We start from the raw sequence: 20,876 nt of genomic DNA, 5'->3' as shown, positions 1-20,876 counted from the left end.
CATCCAATGAAACTTGTAGAAAACAGAAACTCAAATATGAGTAGCTAGTGGATGCGTTCTGGAAAAGAAAAGGATTTGGGGCAAAAGGCTGAATAGCAAGTGAGAAAACGGGATTGTGTTATCAAGTAAGCTGCTGAGCAGGAAATCAAGATATAGCAAAGGGCCAAGAGAACAACAAAAGGATTACAGCAAAGCTTATTCAGCATGTGATTCCTCTGGTCTTTGGAAATCATTTTATATACAGAAATATAAAAATGAGTCCTAAAGGTTGATTAATGCATTTAATTAGGAAGTAAGAAATAAAAACATAAAAGGGAACTTGTACAAAAGCATACCATGATAAGAAAATAGAACAATCCAGCAGTTAGCAGTGTTGTACAATTCATAGTTAATTTCAGGCTTTCATATTGTTTTGAGCAAAGCCTAGTAGTTTCCTAGAGTTTATATTGTAACTAACTAAATGTTGAAGAAGGGAAGGAAAGGTTATATACTTGTACCCCGTCCAGCAGAGAGTCCTCTCAACTCCCTCTTCCATTCTGCATGCAACTTCTGTGCCTTAGTTTTTGGAGCTGGGCATAGTTGATTTTCTTCTGACACCTAAGGTTGTTAGAAAGGGCTGTTGCAATAGCACCTGGGGTGTTTTGGGATAGCAGCCAGGATTGAAGCAGTTCAAGCAAGATAAAGTATGTTTGATTTCATAATTTGTGGGCCAAATCTAAAATGGTAAGGAGCTCGTTCCTGAAAGCACAGAAAAGAGATATGTGTGTATCAGTACATAAAAAATATAATTCACCTGTCACGTGATTTCCTATAATATTTATCTCCGTAGCATAGAAGCGGTCTTCTAGTAAATAGTATTGGAAACTCTTTTCCCACCTCTCATTGTACCCGGTCTTCCCTAGTCTGCCTGTCATTTCCAGACATATTCCACTGGATGCAATTTGTATCGGTGAGGATAGTTAAGGTAATCCCTGCTTTATCTGTAGTGAAGGAACAGTCTTTCTAGATGAGTCACAAAAAACGATTGTAAAACACCTCAAAGATAGGAATCTCTTCTGGACAAAGTGGACTTCACTTCTTCATATGTTTACTTTTCTTCATTTTTGCCATTTGGGTTCATATTTTTATGATTCAGTATGTGGTAAAGATGAATGCTGTACTCCTAAACAGGCCTTTTCCCTTCTTTAGTTTGAGGGTTATTGGGATATCTGATGTTTTGCAGGGAACTACATAAAAGAGGCAGTGTAGTAAATGTTGGCCAGCCTCTTGTCTGCAGCTTTGAGACAATGGCAGATAGAAAAGACAGTGTGAAGCCTAGTGCTCATCTCCAACTCTGAATACTGGGAGTAAGTAAAAAAGTTGTAAGTCCTGTCTTAATTCCAGTCCAGGTTGGGTGCATTGCAGTATTTTGGTCTTTTTTTCTTGTTACCATTTAGTACCAATTTTCTGTCTACGATGTGTAAACACTTTGAATTCAGAGTCTTCAACGTGACGTGTAATGTCTCTTCATGTGTGCTGTCTCTTCATCAGGCGGGTCTGTCGCAGGAGTGGACCTCTACTGCTGGCACAATATAAAATTTTAAAGTAGGCTATATGCATTGTGCAGAGGAGGAGTCGTTGCTGAGTGCTTTGGGAATTAAGTTTTGTTGTTGGTTTTTGTTTTTTTTTTTAAAAGAAAAAAAGTCTGTTTAATAGCCTCTTTGCTCCCTTCCTTATTCCTAAGTGTTCAGCCCTCAGTTTCACATCTTGGAAATCAGTGGAACTGTACTTCTGTTTGCAGTTTCAGTCGGACAAGAACATGTGATCTCTGTTTTCAGAGGGGTTCTTGCTGATTGCAGTCCCATAAAACCAACAGAACTTCCCTCCTCTGAGTGAGTTGGACTCTGGGTGGACTGTCTCGCTGCATATTTGCGCTCCCAGCTGGTTTTGGTGGAATAGAGTGTTCTGAAGTCAGAGCAGTGACAAGAGTCATGTTCACAGTTCAGATTTAGCGCTTAGTGAACTTTCGTTTGTCTTACCCTCATATGTTTGAGGCAACATTACAGTTGTCTTAACACAAAACAGATTGCACAAAGCCTCACGGAATTTCTCAGCTACAAAGAAATACATGACTGGGTCAAAGGCACCATTTAGACTTGTGAGGCAGGAAGTGATGCGGTTACTGAGGGCTAGAAGACGCTGCGTTTCACAGGAAGTTTTGGTCCCGTTGTAATGGAGAATATAAATGTAGCGATTGACATGGTAAGGTACAAAGCAAATCAAAAAGATCATCAGGACCATGATGATCATTTTGATAGCTTTTTCCTTCAGGTGTTTCTCAACTCTGTTTCCACCCTTCAGGCTCTGGATGATTAATAAGTAGCAAGTCATTATAGTAACAAATGGGAAGGTGAATGCCACTGCTAAGGACACAAGGGCATGACGTGATGCCTTTTCTCTGTAGAGCTGCAGGCAGACGGTTGTGTTTTTCATCTTGACAGTCTGCACACTGAGCAGCAGAGGTGCCATTGCAACCCCAACTATAACCCATAGAAAGGCACATGCCAAATGGGCATAAAGGGACCTGCGGAGCTTGATGGACTTCACAGGGTGCACAATGGCTAGGAAACGGTCAACGCTGATGCACGTGAGGAAGTAGATACTGGCATACATGTTGAGGTAAAAAAGGAAGCCAGTGAGTCTGCATGGGATCTCACCAAATGGCCAGTGATTACCAGAAAAATGGTACACCAGCCGGGTGGGAAGTACCAGCACGAAGGACAGGTCAGCCACAGCAAGATGCATCAGGAAAACATTGGCAGGTGTGCCGGACTTTTGGTCCCGGACGAAGAGCCAAAGAGCCAGGGCATTGCCAACAAAAGCCAGGATGAAGTCCAGGAAGTAGAAAGTGGCAAAAAGGATGTTCTCGAGGTGTGTCTCTTTGCCACATTGCTCTGACGTTTCCAAAGAGAACTTTGATTGATTTGAGCAATTCAAGAGTAGGCTTGATGGATCTGCTGGGCCATTCATTTTTCACCACAGTTTTGCGTAAAAAACATGCAAAAACCTGAAAGAATTGAGACAGTATATTACAAAAGAGCCTGGTTTTGTGGAAAAAAAAAAAAAAACAACCACCACACAAAAAACCACACATGGAAATCAGTGATATTTCCTGTTTGCTAATACTGATATTTGATACGACATGTCAGTCTGAGTTCAATCCCTTATATTAAAATTCTGAATACCACCTCCTTGCCTGGGCGTTCCAGACCATTAAATCATGTTGAAGGAACCACTATGAAGAGCCAGCTAGCTGATTATGGGCTTGTCTCCAACCTGTGCCGAGATCAGTTGAATAACAGAGCAGTGAAATACCTATGTCTCTGGTTAATGGAAGAGTGAAAGCGGGTTCTGTACGTCTATCTAGAAAGTATTTGCTATGTTTATTTTGGAAGCCTGATTGAGGACTGAAGAGCTCCCAATGAGCCAGCTTTTATGAGCACAGGTATCTGTTGTAAGGTGACCTGCCTTAGAATATCTGTCATGTTCCTAGAAGAGGTGGAAGACAGGTCAGGTATTGCAGTTATTAAAAAAACCACAGAGTTCCTGAAAATCTTTGAGAATTATTTTAGTCTGAAGTCCTGTATTTAAGGCAAGTTTCAATATAGGAGGCAACTCTTCAGATGGGTAGCAGCGTCTCGTTTGAACAGCAAAAAGCACTGAATTGACTCAGAAAAGATTATTAGTAATGCCTATGCTGTCGGTTACTTGTCAAAGTGTCATCCTTCCCTGCAGCGTTCTTGTTCTCCCAGTATAACTCACTCTCTTCCTCAATAATATTAAATTCATCTTTAAATACATCCATTTTCCTCTTCTGAGATTAAAATTTTAAGATGGTTGCTGACATTGTTAGACAAAATTTTTAATCTTGAGCAGAAGCTATGCTATATGCTGAAATCGTACCTCCCTAGGCAGTTTATCCAAGGCATTACGCAATGCATCCAGCTTCCCAACAGAACTGATTATTCAGATGTCTAAAAATATTGGTGGCTAATCAAGAAGCTGAAATGGGATTAAAAACACACCAATATATTGGAAAATGTAAGCAAAATTACAAGGTAATTACCATCTTTTGTTTGGCTGCTGTCACTTTCAGGTGGACAGAAGGCTACAATAGCTAGAGATTAATATGCTGGACCAATTCTGTTTATTTCACAGTTGAAGACACAAAAGTCAGCAGAAGGGAGACTGAATGAAATTCAGAAACTGAAATTTCTTTGTACGGCCACAGAGGGGCCTTCTTACTCCATGCATTGCCTAGGTACCCTGCATGTTTATGGCACAAAAAAGACTAGGTTTGAGTGTATGTCCACTCACTGCCTACTGCCAGCTGCATGCTTCTCTGTAGTCCTGGAGATGGCAATAATTTGTTACCTTGGAATTAGTACAAGTGCATGTGCAAGGAAGACTATACTGCCTTTTTTTCCAAGGGACATTTTATCTATAAAAATATACGTGAAATCTTGCTTTCATGTACAAAAGGAAGAATCGCTGATGCAGTTTTCCATGTGAATTGCCTGAGTTTGCAGAGGAGCCTGCAGTTTTTGTTTCTAGTGTTTATTTGTCCCTTGCAGAGTAAAACCTGTGAGTATTTTTGAACACAAGATTAGTTTAAGTTCCGTTTAAATATGTATTTTCTCTGTTGCGTACCCAAGGAGAAATATGATGAGACCATGCCTTTTTACTGGCTGTTAATGTACAATGGTACCTATCACCTGATGTTCTGGCTCTGCAGTCTTTTTTGTGTCAGACACGCTGTTTAAATATGCTTTTCCATCGGTGAAGAGGGTAATCAGGTGATCTTCATAAACACATATGTCAGTGGTCGGGTGGTCTGTTGGCTAAGCGTTATTCTCTACATGACTGCGACACCACTGAGAAAGCAGTAAATGCTGGCTTGGACCAGCTGAAAAGGCAGAAGCAAGGGTTGTCCAATGGAACAGACAGGGATGTCTCTTGTTTTAATGATTTAAAACAGTTCAGGAAGTGAGGCAGTAAGTAGACTTTTTCCCTGTCTACAAGCTAAATACTAGGGGTTTAGCAGCATGATACATTGAACTGATTCTGTTTGAGCTGATTTCCTAAGGAGGATCTTTGGGATTCAGATTCAGCTGAGTGTCAGTGCCAGACTTGGAATAGCCAAGACTTAAAAGTTGAGAGTTTTGTTGCAGCGTGCAGCGTTGCAGCGTTGAGTGTGCCATTGATTTCTACCTGGACCTGCTTTCACTGCAGAATACTGTGGGGTGGAGTAGAAAGGAGAATGTCAGAGCTATCTAGAAGCCCAGTATGTCAGTGTCAGAAAGGGAAAGGTTTAGAACTAATGATAAAATTGAAATAGATTCAGTCTTTTCAGATGAGTGCCTTCATAGGAGAGCTGCTGTTACCCAATTTACTTTTTAAAGCAAAGCGAAGGGAGGGATTTTTCATTGCCTGGTAAGAAATCGTAGAAAAGGGAAGTGAGTCTCTTTGCTTAGGTTTTAAATTAGAAGGGAATTTGCATCAAGTTTTTAATTTTTTTTACAATTCTATGTGTTGATGTGAAAATTTTGGTGTAGCAATTGAGTAGGTTAGCAAAAAAGCTGACATGTCACTAGAATGAATCGTTGAGCTTATTTTTAGAACTGATACATTTTCAACAAAATGCTTCAACTTTACAAAAGTAATAGTTCTTTGACAGTGTGTTCTGTAGACAGTGTGGAAAGCCCTTTGCTGTTATTTTCAGTTCCACTTCTATTTTGCCTGGTTTTATCGTATCAATTTTAAACAAATGTATTTCATTTTTATTTTTTTCTGTTTGGTTTGTTTTGCTTACAAAAAAGCACTCAAAGTCCTAGAAAGCTTGTTGTACTAGTCTATATGAATGCTAAGAGCAAACTAGAAGCCTTCCAAGTGACCTAGAATGTGTAGTTTGTGCTAAGCTATAAGGTGCAAGAGGCTTTGACTCCACATACAGAAAACTCCTTTAGGACTCTGGCTCATTGTCCAATAGTTTCTGCTTGGATTGCACTCCTGATGTTGTGTGAATATTTAGTGATTTACGTATTGCTAAACAGAGTACTATTCTGGATTGAGCTATTATCCCAGGCCTCCCAGGGCTGAGTTGTAATGGGGATGTCACTGCTCATTTAAAATGTATGCACACTGACCGTATTTTCTGCCCTGTTTCTCTTCTGCTCAGAAACAAGCAAGATACCAATCCACAAGGCTGTCAGTATAGGCACAACCTGATTACTCTTTCAGCAGATGCTCTGTTTATCATTAATGAAACAATTAATAAGCATATGAAATACTTAGCTCATTGTAAGTTAGTTACCTGGCTAGTTTGGTGCTTTTGTTATAATGCTCACTGCAGATATATTTGAAATATATGTTAGGGTTTATAGTGGATGCCAGAAATTCCTGGTCTTGCTCTCAGCTAGAGCAGTTTCTGCTTTGGGGCTTGTGGGTTTTTATGATTATGGTCGTAGTGTCTTGTCAAATGGGAGTGTCTCCTGTCCTTCACTGAAAGTACTCTTCATTAGAAATACTCCACTTCTGACTGAAATTATTCTCCTGAAAATCACTCCCTGCTGAGCCTCCCACCCTTCAGCTGAAATACTTGTTTCTTACGAGCATCAAAGCAGTGACAGTGTGTACTGGACATACCGCACAATTGACAGATTTGCTGGCACAAACGGAGGTACATTAAGTACAGCAGCTTGAAAACTTTTATGTTTTGGAGGAGTGATGTAAAGAAGAGTGAGGAAATTATTCTTGCAAGTTCAAGAAATGCTGCCTGTTCTTAGTTTCAAACATTTCCATTATATTCATCTGCCTCTGTGTGCGTGCCTTTGCACCTCACTGACACCAGCTAAAACTAATGCCATTAGAAAAGCTCCTTTGTTATTCCGCTAACAGAAGTTTGTCTCTTACCTCTTTACAGTGCGGTCCTGTGGCTGGAGTATAGGGTCCTTTTTGGGGAAATCTCAAGGAACTCCTTCTGATGACAGCAAAACCAAATAAAGGCAGCAACAGTGAAAACAGGAAGATGATTCAAAAAGAACGCACGGTTGCAGAGTTGCTGAGGGTGGCGAGGGGAACCCCTCTATATAGTGTCCTTCCAGCTCTGATAGCGCATTATCAGCTCAGTCACACAACAGAGCAGGGGGAGGACACCCCAGCTCTGAAGAGCAGGCTTCGTCCTAGCTGAGCTCTTGGCACTGACGTTGCTGCTGTTGTTATAGATATGAATATACTGTATGACTATTCCAGTGTTCGTGGTGCTTACTAAAGGCTGCTAGTGAACTCTCAGCCATGAACACAGACTTCTTGGAGTCCCCTGATTATTTTAGGAGGGTGGAGAGAAGCATTGTTTGGTGGAAGTCTGGTATTAATAGACACAACAGGACATTTCAGAATGGGATAATTCCATAATGGTGGGAGTGGGGAGGGGGAGAGGGGCGGCTGCTATGGTAACAGCTTAGCCTGTCCAACACTTCCCTTTGCTTGCACAGAGGAGGGTCTATGGGATGGCAGAGAGGGTTTGTGAGTGGGGAGGGGTTGATAATGGTTTATCAGTGGAAATGGCTGAAGGCATCTTATTCAGCTGAATGAGAGGGGTCTCTTTCAGGACACTTGCTTCAGGGTCCCTATGTCCTGCCCCGTATAATTACTCTGCATTTGACAGTGCTGAATAAAATTGATGCCTTTATACTGAGATGAGCACAGCTGCATGTTTCCTTATAATGGGGTGCTGTCTGCTTTTTCTGGACTCCGTCTGGGCAGGCAGTAGTTCCAGCCCTGGAGAGAGACACTTGCTGACAGGAGGACTCAGATTTGGAGAAAATAATAATGATACTTAGCACTTAGACAGGCGCCTGCCAGCTGAGGGTCATAAATGTTTGAGGTCTCACAACAACATCTGTGTTGTATTCTTATTCCCATTTTACAGATCTAAGGGTTAGTGATTCATCACAGCAGAATTTTGGAAGGGGCCCTGCAAAGAACCCACTGCTTCAGCCATAAATCTGCCCTTTCCGTTTGAACTTTTTCTTTTGTCTGGTGTCTTTTGAGAATGACCTGTAAATCTCAGCAAGTGTTTCACATAGTGATATAGTGAAAGGAATTAAGCAGGCTTGTCTGTTTTGTGACAGAGGAACCCACAGAAGTAATTTCTCTGTCATTTTCGTTTTATCATAAATTCTTCCCAGCCTGCAGCGTTGCAGCTAGAGGGTTAGGTAATAGGCAAGTGAACAGAACAGCTTCTCCTCAGAGCTCTTAAATATTGGGATAAAACTGGCGGATTCCATCAGCCTTTAGAGAAGTTTTTTATGTGTTTACCTGGGCTTGTCTACCAGAAATTTTGCTTACCTACCTTTTCAGGACTGTACTTGCAATATGTTCTAGAATATGTGATAGGAACACAGTTGCATTTATCACATAAAGTTGCATGGTTCTTTAATTTCTTTAACTTAGGACTAAAAGGAATTTGTAGGCAGAAGAGCTAGTGTTCAATGGTCTCTTGTTTGTCCTAGCTATTGAAGGCTAAGGAATCCAGCCATGGTAAAGGCATTCGAGCAATGTGCTTTGATTTAATATTTTTTATTCTCTCTCCTCAACTCCCTCCCAGTGCTGTAATGCCTCTGTTATGGCTGGATCCCATAGTTAGTAATAGAGAGAGAGTGTTGCCACCTTTCCTTGCCCACCTCTCCAAAAGGATCTAGAAGAACTGGAAAGGATACCTAGAAGAATGACAGGGTGATATCCCTGATGGGATATAAATCAGTGTATGTTGGAGGAGTATTCTAAGGGAATACTGCCTTAGTCACTCTGTGACTGCTCTATCCGCATGTTCTTTTCTGTGCAACTGGTGTGAAAGATAGGATACTAAAATAATTATGTTTAGTCTGACCTCAGAAGACAAGTCTTCTATTACATAAACTACATCCTACAGCATGCACTGTGTGTTGTTTTAGGAGAAAGAATTTCTTAGTGTTTTCTCTTCTTTACTTTGTTCAACTAGGCATCTGTGCAGGCCATGCCATAACCGTGAAAAAGCTAAGGGACTGGGCAAGTACATCTGTCAGAAGTGCCACCTGATAATTGATGAGCAGCCTCTGATGTTTAGGAATGATTCCTATCATCCGGATCACTTCAACTGCACCCACTGTGGGTACGTTCTGATGTTCTAAACTCGGACAAAAAAAGAAAGAGACAAACAGTACAGTCAGCAGCGGAGTCCTTTCCAAGGTTTAAACTTTGCTGCCTTCGTGTTGTTGAGGAAATAAAAATTGTGTGAGGACAAATCGAAAGAAATTTGGAAACTTTAGTTTTATTTTGCCTAAACTTGAATGACTTCAGTTTTATCCTAAAACTGAGTGACACTATTTTATACTGAAAATAAAAATAGTTCCTTAGTATGAATTTACCTGAAAGGCTGTGTGCAGATTACAATAATAGTGTTGTCCAAAGATAGCTGTTGCTGGACTATTCGAAATAGTTTCACTTTGCATTCCTGGACAGGAAAAAAGATGAGTTTGTGAGCTGTGTCAGTCTTCTAGCACAGTCCCTCTGTGCCTGTCTGATACCGCTGATACCTGTCTGACCAGAGTTAGCATGAAGGCAGTATAATTGGAGCATGGTACTGCCCTAGAATGGGTAACAGTGCTGAGCACTGCTAGCATGGTCCTTGTGCCTGAGCTATCCCGTTCAACGATAGCTTGAGTCTTTGCATGACACTGCATTTTTCCATCATATTTCTGCCAGAGTATCTAGACAAGGACATAATATTCCACGTATGTTTTCTTGTCTGGCAAACTGAGAAAGCAATTTTAGAAGGATGACAATAACTTTACTTCATCATTCATATATTTCGTCAATATATCTGACAATAACTGTATTTCACTAGCTTAATTTAATGACTCTGTATTTGCGGCATGAATGTTGACAAAGTACGTTGACTTCCAAAACTTCATCTCGGGCATTAAAGAGATGCACTCGATGTTCTTACTTCAGGCACATGTTTGTGTTTTCAGGAAGGAGCTGACTGCTGAGGCCCGGGAACTGAAGGGAGAACTGTATTGCCTGCCCTGCCACGACAAGATGGGAATCCCCATCTGCGGAGCCTGCCGCAGGCCCATTGAAGGACGAGTGGTCAATGCTCTGGGAAAGCAGTGGCATGTTGAGGTGAGGCCTCTCTGAATCTGAAACTTCCTTCAGGAGACAGTTTGGAAGAGGACTAGTGCTAGTTGGAAGCGGTAGACATTTACATGATCTGTAATATATGAATTCAGACAAAAACCAATTGCTCATGTTTCAGATTGTCTTCACCTTCTGTGAGTGAATGAATACAGCAGGGTCATGAGGGTTGCCTAAGAAAGCTGTGCTTTCACAACAGTAGTAACCTTAATTTTAAAATGCCTGGTTTGCATTGTAAAGATTCTTGCAGAATATGGTTCACTGAACAGCATTTACTTACTAATAAATTACATGTTCACCATGATGTACTTAGATGTATCCTGCCCAACCCCAGTTGGCAGGTTCATAACAGCGTTAGAATTTGTAATGTAGGCAGAGCCAATGCAATTCTTGCTTTCAAGCCTTTTCAGCTCATTGTTTCTATAACTCTCAGCTGAGTCATCACAGCTTGCTCTGAAGTTTTTTAGTGATTTATGTTTTTAGTGGTTTAGGCCTCCTAGGGCTTGAACTGAGAGAGATTATGCTGCTCATTTGAAATGCATTCATACCAACCATGTTTTATGTTCCTGTTTCTCTTCTCTGAAACAAGTAAGGTAATAGTCCGAAGTCTGTCAGTATAGACACAAGATGATCTCCCTTTCAGCACGTCTTCTACCTATATTTAATACAATTAACTGCTATAGTAGACTAAATATTTCCTCCTTTACTTTCATAAAGATTTTCCTGTCTGAGTTTCATTAAAGCCTTAATGGGTAACAGTTTTACACTGAAAGAGGGGAGATTTAGATGAGATCTGAGGAAGCAATTCTTTGCTGTGAGGGTGGTGAGCCCCTGGCCCAGGTTGCCCAGAGCAGCTGTGGCTGCCCCATCCCTGGAGGGGTTCAAGGCTACGTTGGACGGGGCTTGGAGCAACCTGGTCTGGTGGGAGGTGTCCCTGCCCAGGGCAGGGGGCGGCACTGGAGGGCCTTTAAGGTCCCTTCCAACCTAAACCATTCTGTGATTCAGTTATTGTCTCATATTGAGCCATGGTTGATATCCATGCAAATGTTTTTCCCTGGTGATGGAAAAGTCACTTTGCCTACGACCAAGTGTCTTTTTTTGTTTTACAGCATTTTGTTTGTGCCAAATGTGAGAAACCATTCTTGGGGCACCGACACTATGAGAAAAAAGGACTGGCTTATTGTGAAACTCACTATAACCAGGTAAATTCTGCCATCTGTATCTGTACTGTAAGTACTTGCTCTGACCAGCAAATGCTTTTTTGCATTTTACATATGCAAAGCTATGCAGATTGTGCATAATCTGAATTTGTAGAGGTGACACAATATTAAGTAATCAGTGAGATTTAACAGAAAAAATAGTTTTCTTGGTAGATGTGAAAAGTGATGCTGAGAACAGAATAGAAATGTCTTGGGGATATTGATTTTTCTTTGTGCCATTCACAGAAAACAACACTGACCACGGGTTGTGACTAAAATCCCTGTAATTCTATTCCAAAACTATTTGTGTGGACTTCTTTGTTAATTGCTTGCTTCCATGGGCCTAAGATAAATGTTGTGCTGTTTAAAGCATAAGAAAAGTATGTTTCAAAAGCCAACCAAAACCTATTTTTTTCTGTATGACTTTACTGAACAGCTATGAGTTCAGTGTTTTCTTCTGTCAGATAAATTAGTCTCTCTCATAAGAGATAAGTGTTACTGTTTTGAAAGTAGCTTTAGGCTTTATTTTGGTGTTTATAGTTAAGCGTCAGGAGATATTTGTCTACAGTAAGCATCATACTCTACCAATCCTCTTTTCTCCAAATTGCCGCATGTACAGGACTTTAAGATCACGTAACAGTGGTAAAGTGTGAGGCACCAACAAAACAGGTTTTGTAGTATTTAGTGGTATGAGATCCAAAGGAACATAGACTCTTTGGCAAGTGTATGAGAAGTTATTCAGAAGATTTAAATTGGTATATTTGGGGGCTACTACAATGTCTTGGGAATTCTTTGATTGTTAGGATTTAATGTTCACACCAGCTGTGTAATTTGGGGAGCAGGAGCAGTCGGTAACATGAGTTCTTGTTCTGATTTCTTTTGCCGTGCAGCTCTTTGGAGATGTCTGCTACAACTGCAGCCACGTGATAGAGGGAGATGGTAAGATTTGTTCTCTCCTTGTTTTGGGTTGCTGTCCTTGTTCCATTTGTTAGTGCAGCTGTTGCAGTCCCACAGTTGCAAGGCACCAGTGTTTCTTTTCACATCTGGCCTCATTTGAATTTGGATACAAATCCAAATTCAAATAATCCGGCAGTTTCTTCTTATTTTGTGCTTTTGCTTTTGCAGTGGTATCAGCTCTTAACAAGGCCTGGTGTGTGAATTGCTTCTCCTGCTCCACCTGCAACATCAAGCTTACACTGAAGTAAGTCAGTGTTTATGTTTTGGACCATATGAGACATTTGCCCCTAATGCAGGGTTATCGGCTTCCGGGACCCATGAGCCAGTGCCTCTCTGAGGGGCAAGAAGCCTTTTCTCTGTGGGAGCAGGTGCTTATAATTCCGCTGATTTCAGAACTAAAAGGGAAATGGGTCTCAGTGTCTCCTCTAATTTGTTTTCCTTCATTAATCTATTCTGTAAGAAGGTTGGGTAAGAGGAGAACTCATTCAGCAGTACAGCGGGAAGGCTCCAAACTTCGAGTAACTGCCTGTCCTGAAATACCTGCAGCCTCCATGTCTCCTTAGTCTGGATGCTCCCCTCAGTGACAGTATTTGCAATTGCATAGATTGTTTGGAACGAAAATATTTTGCTAGTTACCTCAAATATCTAGAAGAGGGACAGAAAACAAAGCAATCTTACGTGGTTCCTTTATCAGGTTCAAACCCTTATCCTACTATGCTGGGTTCGCCCCACTGGCCTTGTATATGAAGGAGCTCTAGTTCATCACAAGGGGACCTTTGAAGTGACACTTCCATTCTGCGATAACAACATTAGTATTCTAGACTGTTACATACAAATATATAGGAAAATCTTGCTCCTTATTTAACTAGCAATACTGAAGACCCTAGTTCGCTGATAAGAACCCAATTTCTGTACTTGCATGACCAGATGAGGAAGTGAGTTGTTTTATATGTGCAGTAGAACACAAAAAGCAGTATTTACATAGATGCATGGAGTCGTGATTTAGTGAAACGTGTAGTTTGCAAATACCATTTTAATAGCCCGCTGTTCTTTGCGTTAAAGGAATAAGTTTGTGGAGTTTGACATGAAGCCTGTATGCAAGAAGTGCTATGAGAAATTCCCTCTGGAGCTGAAGAAACGCCTGAAGAAGTTATCAGAGCTGGCATCCAAGAAGGCACATCCCAAAGCTCTGGATTTAAACTCTGCTTAAACAGGTCTGTCAGTCTACTGCCTGTACTCTTACAGTCATAAGCTGCTGCTCACAGCAGCTGTTGATTACAGAGGCAATTACTAAGGACAAGTGAAACCAAAGATAAGTAGTACCTTCCCCTGCTTCTGGTAATGTAGCTTGCATCTCGACTATCCCTTTTCTCAAGCAGTTTTGTATTAACAGTGGCAGAAAGAGGAATATGATTTCTACTTGAGCAGTTTACAGGCTGGTTATTAATTTGCTAATAACGACTTATTCTGCCTTTGTGGAATTGTACACAGTCTTTCCTTCCTCATCTGACCTGTAGTTCTCTCTCTGTTCCTCTATGGTCTAAGGAATTTGGAAACAGTGGTTCATTGTAGGGGTGGGAGAAATGTGTGGTTTTCTCTTTTTCAGTTGAAGTATAAAAATTTCTCTTCTCACCCTGGGTGAAGACAGTTTTCTTTTTTTTTATTTTTTTTAATATGTAGACAAATATTCTGAAAGCTGTCACTCTGCTACATGCAAAATGTTCTGGTCTTTCTCCAGATTCCTATCGAGCAAATACGGATGCTGTACAGTCCTGGTTTGCAGGTTTACTGGGAAGGCTCAGGAACAAATAGTTATGGCATCTGCACTGCATGCTTGTCTGGCTTAGGTCCAGCGTTAAGACGACAGAAGAAGCTTGCTTTCCTACTTCCCTGTTCAGTGCTAAGGAAATTTCAGTTGTCAAGGCCATGTCGGCCTCTTCAGAATAGTTAGGCCCTTCTTAAGGAGGTGGTGGCTATGGGAAACAAAATATTTTGTTTGAAACTGACACTCTTAATTTTCTCAGTTTGTTCTCTGCTGCTACATGGGTACTGGAGCGTCTAGTGGTCAACACAAAGCGCGTCCTATCCACAGACCTAACTGACATTCATTGAGGCAATGTGGCTGGAGCCTTGGTTATTCTTTTGCATGATGAAATCAGATTGATAGTATGGTACCAACTTCAGTGCTTCAGTTCACCCGTCCTTCTCACTTTATTTGAAAGATGAATATACGCTTGTTGGTCACGCTCCAGAAAGCCCTTGGAGGCCTTTCTAATATTTGCAGTTTGTAGCAAATGTGCTCTTATGCAGAAAAAACACAGGAAGTATTTTTCTTAAAATTTTCACCCAAGCAAGAGTTTCCCATTGCCTTTCTTCTTAAGGACTGAGTTTACATAAAAAGAGGACCTCAGACGTGAATCTATATATCCTAAGCATATAGTTCTGCTCTTTACTTTTCCCTATCATTGGTGAAGTTTCACTGGTCCTACTGCCTCTACTATCACAACCCAAGGTGCTGAGAAATTTACTGGTTTTGAACATTCTTAATATTTCTTCAGGGGCGGGCCATCAGCAGTGCTGTTCCTGAGTCCACCCCTGTGTTGTATAATCACACAGAGCTTCTGAGACCTCTGGAGGTGTCCACCATAGTTTCTTGTGCTGAACTAAGATGGGCAGCATCAAAATCCCTTTCCATGAATAGCTGGAGACTATGCCTGCCCTTTTTGCAAGGTAGACAGGACAAAATGCACTGGAAAGCTGCTGTCCCTTGCATGATGTACGTCTTCCAAAAAAGTCGCTAGTTTGGTAGGTCAAATGAAGACAGCAGTTGGGCCTAGGCACCACCCTGCAGCCCTAGGTGAATTGGCTAGCAAGAAGTTAAAGCTTCTTCACTTTTTGTATGTGTGAGCAGCAACTGGATTGGGGCAATCATCTGCCTTAAGATTGTCCTCACTGCCATCACACTCTGCTCTGAATAGTTCTAAACAAGACAGTAGCTAAAGCCGTGATAGCTGTTAACACATCTGCTGCAGCTGCTACCCATGAAACTGCACCAGTGAGACCACAGCAGTGGTGGGAAATCCCAGGTAACTGTGTGCAGATAAGAATCCCATATGCAAGACCGCCTCTTAAATACTGGCTTTGCTAATTCAGCTTCTGTCAGCTGCGTTGCTTTTTGTTGCCATAAATTACCATAAACTTTTAGCTGGGGTATACTGCATCCACTATAACACTGATGAGGGGATAGGCCTTAATTTTAGCAGTAGAACTCTTCCATCCTCTTCTGACCAATATGCATTGTAGATGACAGTAATAGTAGCTTCTTTTGTCACTGCTTTAGGAGAACATGTGGCTAGTCACTGTTCTTTCACCAGCCTTTAAATGGCCTTTTGGTTAAGGGCACAAAGAGCACCATGTCTTTTTGGTACAGTAGTATGCGGCCACTGGAAAGACCGGTCTTGTAAGCTGGTCTTTGGCATTTTTGTCACAGCATAAACCACAAGAACTACTGATCTAGGTGCAAATCAATAAGTTATGCATTCTTCCCAGCATGAAGCATTCAGGTCTGTTCCTATAATCTCAGCCACGGGCCATGTCTAATGCTAAATCTGAGCAGCTGCGTATCTGCAGCCTCCTGGGAAGATTGTAGAGGAACACACAGCCACATAACTACTGGTAAATATGGAAAGACTATGTAACTATCAGGCAATAGATAATATTCTTTCTGTGGCCGCTCTCAAGTTCAGCAATGGAAAATGCATGTATGTAGAGGTGAACGGAATTACTTTTGTACTGCAAATAGAGGTGTAGCAGGGGCTCTCACTTTGTCTCGTGCTAGAAATTCAGTAGACCTAGTAGGCTTCAGTGTTCAAAGGACAGTTGATACCATTCTCTTTGATAAGCTGTTCAGTTCTCTAGGATTTGGATTCTGTCCTTAGAGCATTTCCCCAAATGAGCGGGGAAAAAAATCATCATAATGCCTGATCTCTGTAACAGCAGAAGGTGATGTTCTCTTAGTATGTCTTAAATTATTATTTTTTCACAATTATTTTTCTTATACTCCTGCTGCCCACAGCCTGCAGTGTGCAGAGTTACAATAGTGAATATTACTGACATAACTTTTTATGGGACAGTGGAATTGAAGGAGTAGGAGAAAGAACTATGAATAGTTTAAATAAATGCATCTTTCTCTACTTTTTTGAGTCCACTTGGTAAAAAACTAAGTAGAATATAATGCAGACTTATGAATTCTCCTTAGCGTGTTGATAGGTTGACAGGTTGGTGGTTTGTTGGTATTTTTTTTAAATAAAGTCAAGGTCTCAGGCAGGAATAAGCTGCATGCTTTTTTCCATTGCTGTAGGCAGACACGCTGGCCAAATTCATCCTAGGTATCACACCACTGGAGAGTATAGATTTATATCAAGGTTGAACTTGGCTCAGAAGTCTACACTTACTAAAAGCTGTTGTTTCATTATATACATTTCTAGTTTACATTCATATTTATATACTTACTGAATTAAAATCACTAATATTCACTGAGTACACTTGAAAATGGTTTTGCTTTTAGAAACCACAGTATGTGAAGCTTGTTTGTATTCAAAGGGTATGTTAATCACTGGCAATCTTTCTTTATGGCAACCTAATCTGCTCTCTAGGGTTTGCATCCTGGTCTTTGTTTTTACAGGAGTCTGTGCAATGTAGGCAAATATTGTTCAACCTTCTGTACAGAGAGTTTCTAGATGTCGCATGTTTTGTATTAGATGATGTGACTGACACTTTTTTAAAAAGTGAAGGAATAGATCGCAGGCAAACATGTAATAAATGCGTTTGTACTAGTCTGTAAAGCACTATTACGTGCTGAGGATGGTATAGACTGAGCAAAATAAATAGCAGCTACTTGTCTTGGTTCAGGCCTTGATGAGCAGTGTGGATTCTGTACCGTGTGGAGTTCTCATTTTATCACACATTGCTTCCGCTGTCTAACCAAAACATGTGATTGTGGATTGAAATGTTGTAATGCTGTACCTTTTTATGCTCCTGTAATAAAGTTAACTGTAATACATTTTAAATCTTCACACAAAAAAACAAATGTAAAAAAGTTGTATATTGTACAGTAAAAGAAAAAAAAAAATTACATTTGCAATGCTGAGACAGAGAGCATTATGCACTCTGAGGAACTCTGGGGATTGCCCAGATCTGGTGCACTGTCGTGGTGAATTCACGTTTTGGACCTGTGCTGCTTCTATGGTGATGTGTTGGTTGATGAGGGTGTGCAGATAGGGGGGTATCATCCTTTTCGAGGCTGTGCTGTACAAATTGTGGTGTGTGTATGATGCATATGATGTTATGATCATTTACAGGCTGTAGTGGATGTTTGGTAGGTTTAGGTTACATGGATCTAGAGTGAATATTCCATTTTCTTGTTAAAAAAGACATTGTGGTTGATTTTCTGCAGTGTTTATTTAAAAACCAGAAGCAATACAGTTTGGCTGCAAAATTGCTTTTTGTACAGGTGAAGTATTGAATGCTTCTCACTTATAGCCAGTTAGATCAGACGTAGGATGACAAAACAAGTCAAAGTCACTAGTTCAAACGTTTCCATTGCCAGCAACGGACATTACTGCAGGAATATCTAATTGCATGCAAAAGGATCAACTATTCTGACAAGTGTGGCACTCATTTAGATGCACAAAGAGAGTGGGGCTCTTCCCTGCCACCCACGTACAAAACTCCCGTTAGCGTTTGAATTTCACACACACACGTCTGAGGGAACAAGAGAACCATTGTGCATACATTGGCAAGTTTGAGAGATCTAGCAGCACTGCATTTCCAGCACTGCCAGATCGTGTCTCAAGGACCTTGGTGTAAATGCTTTAGGACATGTCCATGTTTCACTGTGAACAAGGGAGGGCTCACCACTGAGGAAGGAGTACTTGTTCTCTGATGGGGTAAGCATCTAGGCTTACTGCCACCACAGTGCATATGTGCCTTACACACTGACCACACTCTGGTTCCTATAGGCCAAAGCTGTGTGTTTACAAAGGTCTGAGTGATGAACAAGTACTGAATCAAATTTTACCACTCAAAGTGCCTGCTAAACAGGAAATAGAAAAGATTGGGAGAAATTAAAGCTATTATTCTTGTCTCATGAACGAATGTCTGCATAACTCCAAGCTGAGAACATTTTTATAGAGCAGAAAAGTCTCTTTCAACAGATGTCTGTTAGACTGAGTTCTTCGATTCTGATTTGCACTGAACAGCACATCTATAACTTGAAATGGGAGCAACTGAGTAAAAGTAACGGACCCAAAATCCAGACTCATTTCAGACTTTGTTTATGCTTGCTAGAAACTGCATAGTAGAGAGCAGTTGTTAGTTTCTAAGTGCATTATAAAATGTGAAAGAAAACTTTAATTTAACCAAGGCAACGGTAAACCAGTGGACAGCCTAATTTAGCAGCACACGGGAATGACAGTTATAATCTGACAGTAACTGGCTGTCATAGTCTACTCTAACTTGCAGCACTTAACCTAGTGATAAAAGGATGAAAACCATCATCTTAACTTTCAAGGTGTCCGGTTGTCCTACTACTAAAGGACATTTCTCCACTCTTAGAATTTCCAATAGAAGGAAAAAAATAACATTACTTTTGTTTGCAGAGACTCAAGGAGTTTATGCATTTGGTAAGAGCACGTAAAGGGAATACTTTCTTTCCAAAATAAAGACAACTGTTCAAGTGTGACTCTCTTTAAGAATGGAGGAGATTTAGAGTATCAGAAGAGGCTCTTATATTAGGGTTCCTCCACCCCCAGCCCCCATATTACATTAAAATCCATCTAAACTTTCTCTAAATCCAAAGTCTGAATGGAATTCTTATACTACCTCTAAGACAGACAAGTGTTACAGATATTTGAAAGTACACGCTCACTTGAGCTTCTCTTGTGGTCGTATTTCAGCAACACGGTTCATTCAGCATGTGATCAGAAGACTGATCATCAAGTTTAATATTTTTTTAAGTGGCATTTCTTCTGGGAGATGAAATTACAGGTAGTTTGGCACAGATACAGGTCATGGGTTCTATTTCCGCTCTCAAGCTGGGAGGCTCTTTTGCTTGTTTACAGCATTCATTAGCAGGCGTACGTAGGACGTTAACAGGTCATCCATTTTGTAACCCTGTCAGAAAAGAAAAAAGCCTTAAGTCTCTCAAGGAGCTCCAGAAGCAAAAAGAACTACAGTTTCCTTCCTGTTTTATCTTCGTAGGTTCTTCCCTGCATGGACACCTCCTCTTCCAACAGCTATCACTGTTTTGATAATTATTTGTGTGTTCCTCCCTCTGCTTTTCCCTTCATAGATTTACCAAATGTTACAGAGCATAGCTCTATTGTCTCATTCATTCTATAGATTGACATCTTGTACTTAGGAATCCAAGCTTTTCTGTGAGACAAGTTCTCTCTTAAATGTTTTTATGTTATCTTTACAAATGTGCCTTTAACTGTCAATACAGCGATGCTTGTTTGAGTCTGTGGACAATCTGAAACCAATTCTTAAAAAGGTGGTACCACTCGCCAGCAAGCATAAAATCTTACAAGGATGGTGTTACTGCATAGATGGATCAAACTATGCAAGACAAAAAGCCTTTTAGATAGCTTTGTGGGTAAGTGCAGTCTTTTCTTAATGCTTCAGATAGATAGAATTTTGATGTAAGGGAAGAATTTGGAAAATTACTGTTTTTCCTTGTGTCTGTGCCTTCCTTCTTTGCATCAGATGGCATTATATAGCACTGAATTGGTTCTGAACTGCCATTTTATTGACGTAGCTGTGAATGCTTTTTCTGTCTGCAGTGATTTTAACATCTGTTTTGGCACAATTGCTTTGTAGCAATTTTGGATGAAAGGGAAAAATTAGGAGTTTCTTGTGTGTGAGTTAACAAAACTCTTCTTACCAGAGATGTCTCGCATAAGATCCGGCTTCCTCGTACCAGGTTCCCTATTGTCATGTGAAAGTATGTGCTCCCACTGCTCCAGTTGGAGATTTTATTGAAGGGGTAGACTGTTAAAATATCCTGTAAGGAGAAGCAAACTCAACTATGCAACATTTCTCAAATGAAAATGGGCTGTTATGTCAGAAAACCTGTAGAAGCAGAATATTCTTTTTCTTTCCCACTTATAAATACAGTGGATCAAGGTAGGTCTTGCAACCAGATATATTGTATTTTCACCAAGCAGGTGGGTCTTAATCACTCAAATGAGACTTCCTTTCATTATATATTGATCTTTGCCTCAGCACACTGCCATTATATTTACAATAATCTAAAACTCGCTGGATATTTGTTCTCTTATTAAAAGCCAATAGTGGTAATTCGTAAGTGCTTTTTGCCTGGGAACTTGGTAAGCCCAGGCTGTTTGTCTGGGATAGCGAGCTGGCAAATGCTGTCATTCAGCCTGCTCTTTTAGACAGTTTGGGTTTCCTGCAAAGGATTTTTCTGAAGCAAATTCCCTAGAGCAC

General features: G+C 40.7%; 3 protein-coding genes across 4 annotated transcripts in view; 1 reads left to right on the top strand and 2 right to left on the bottom strand.

Moving 5' to 3' along the window:
* Positions 1–17,449, top strand: part of LIMS2 (LIM zinc finger domain containing 2) — a 33,442-nt gene extending 15,993 nt beyond the window's left edge. Inside the window, exons 5-11 of one of the 2 annotated variants that reach the window (XM_074591365.1) lie at positions 9,041–9,190; positions 10,053–10,203; positions 11,325–11,417; positions 12,305–12,353; positions 12,540–12,615; positions 13,434–13,585; positions 14,110–17,449. In XM_074591365.1, coding sequence (XP_074447466.1) covers positions 9,041–9,190; positions 10,053–10,203; positions 11,325–11,417; positions 12,305–12,353; positions 12,540–12,615; positions 13,434–13,581 — 667 coding nt within the window. In that variant the 3' untranslated portion in view covers positions 13,582–13,585; positions 14,110–17,449. Of the gene's footprint in view, positions 1–9,040; positions 9,191–10,052; positions 10,204–11,324; positions 11,418–12,304; positions 12,354–12,539; positions 12,616–13,433 lie in introns of both variants that reach the window. The other variant, XM_074591364.1, reaches the window with a different exon arrangement.
* GPR17 (G protein-coupled receptor 17) lies at positions 268–7,233 on the bottom strand. The gene is made up of 2 exons (XM_074591363.1): positions 6,952–7,233; positions 268–3,046 (listed from the first exon to the last, which is right to left on the bottom strand). Exon 2 carries the CDS (start codon positions 3,007–3,009, stop codon positions 1,975–1,977), a length of 1,035 nt encoding a protein of 344 aa, XP_074447464.1. The 5' UTR covers positions 3,010–3,046; positions 6,952–7,233; the 3' UTR covers positions 268–1,974.
* Positions 17,450–19,446: 1,997 nt separating the features above from the next.
* MYO7B (myosin VIIB) overlaps positions 19,447–20,876 on the bottom strand; it is a 52,244-nt gene continuing 50,814 nt past the window's right edge. The window contains exons 48-49 of the mRNA XM_074592380.1: positions 20,314–20,433; positions 19,447–19,544 (exon numbers count right to left, since the gene is read on the bottom strand). Of these exons, the coding sequence (XP_074448481.1) occupies positions 19,461–19,544; positions 20,314–20,433 (204 nt within the window). The 3' untranslated portion in view covers positions 19,447–19,460. The remainder of the gene's footprint in view (positions 19,545–20,313; positions 20,434–20,876) is intronic.

Source organism: Larus michahellis, chromosome 6 (genome assembly GCF_964199755.1).
Source record: "Larus michahellis chromosome 6, bLarMic1.1, whole genome shotgun sequence".
Classification (NCBI taxonomy): Eukaryota; Metazoa; Chordata; class Aves; order Charadriiformes; family Laridae; genus Larus; species Larus michahellis.
Note: the sequence above shows the minus strand (reverse complement) of the source record. Positions and strands in the feature narration are given on the sequence as shown.

Coding starts and splice junctions, on each gene's coding strand:
- GPR17 (XM_074591363.1), bottom strand. CDS start 3,009: ATGAATGGCCCAGCAGATCCATCAAGCCTACTCTTGAATTGCTCAAAT.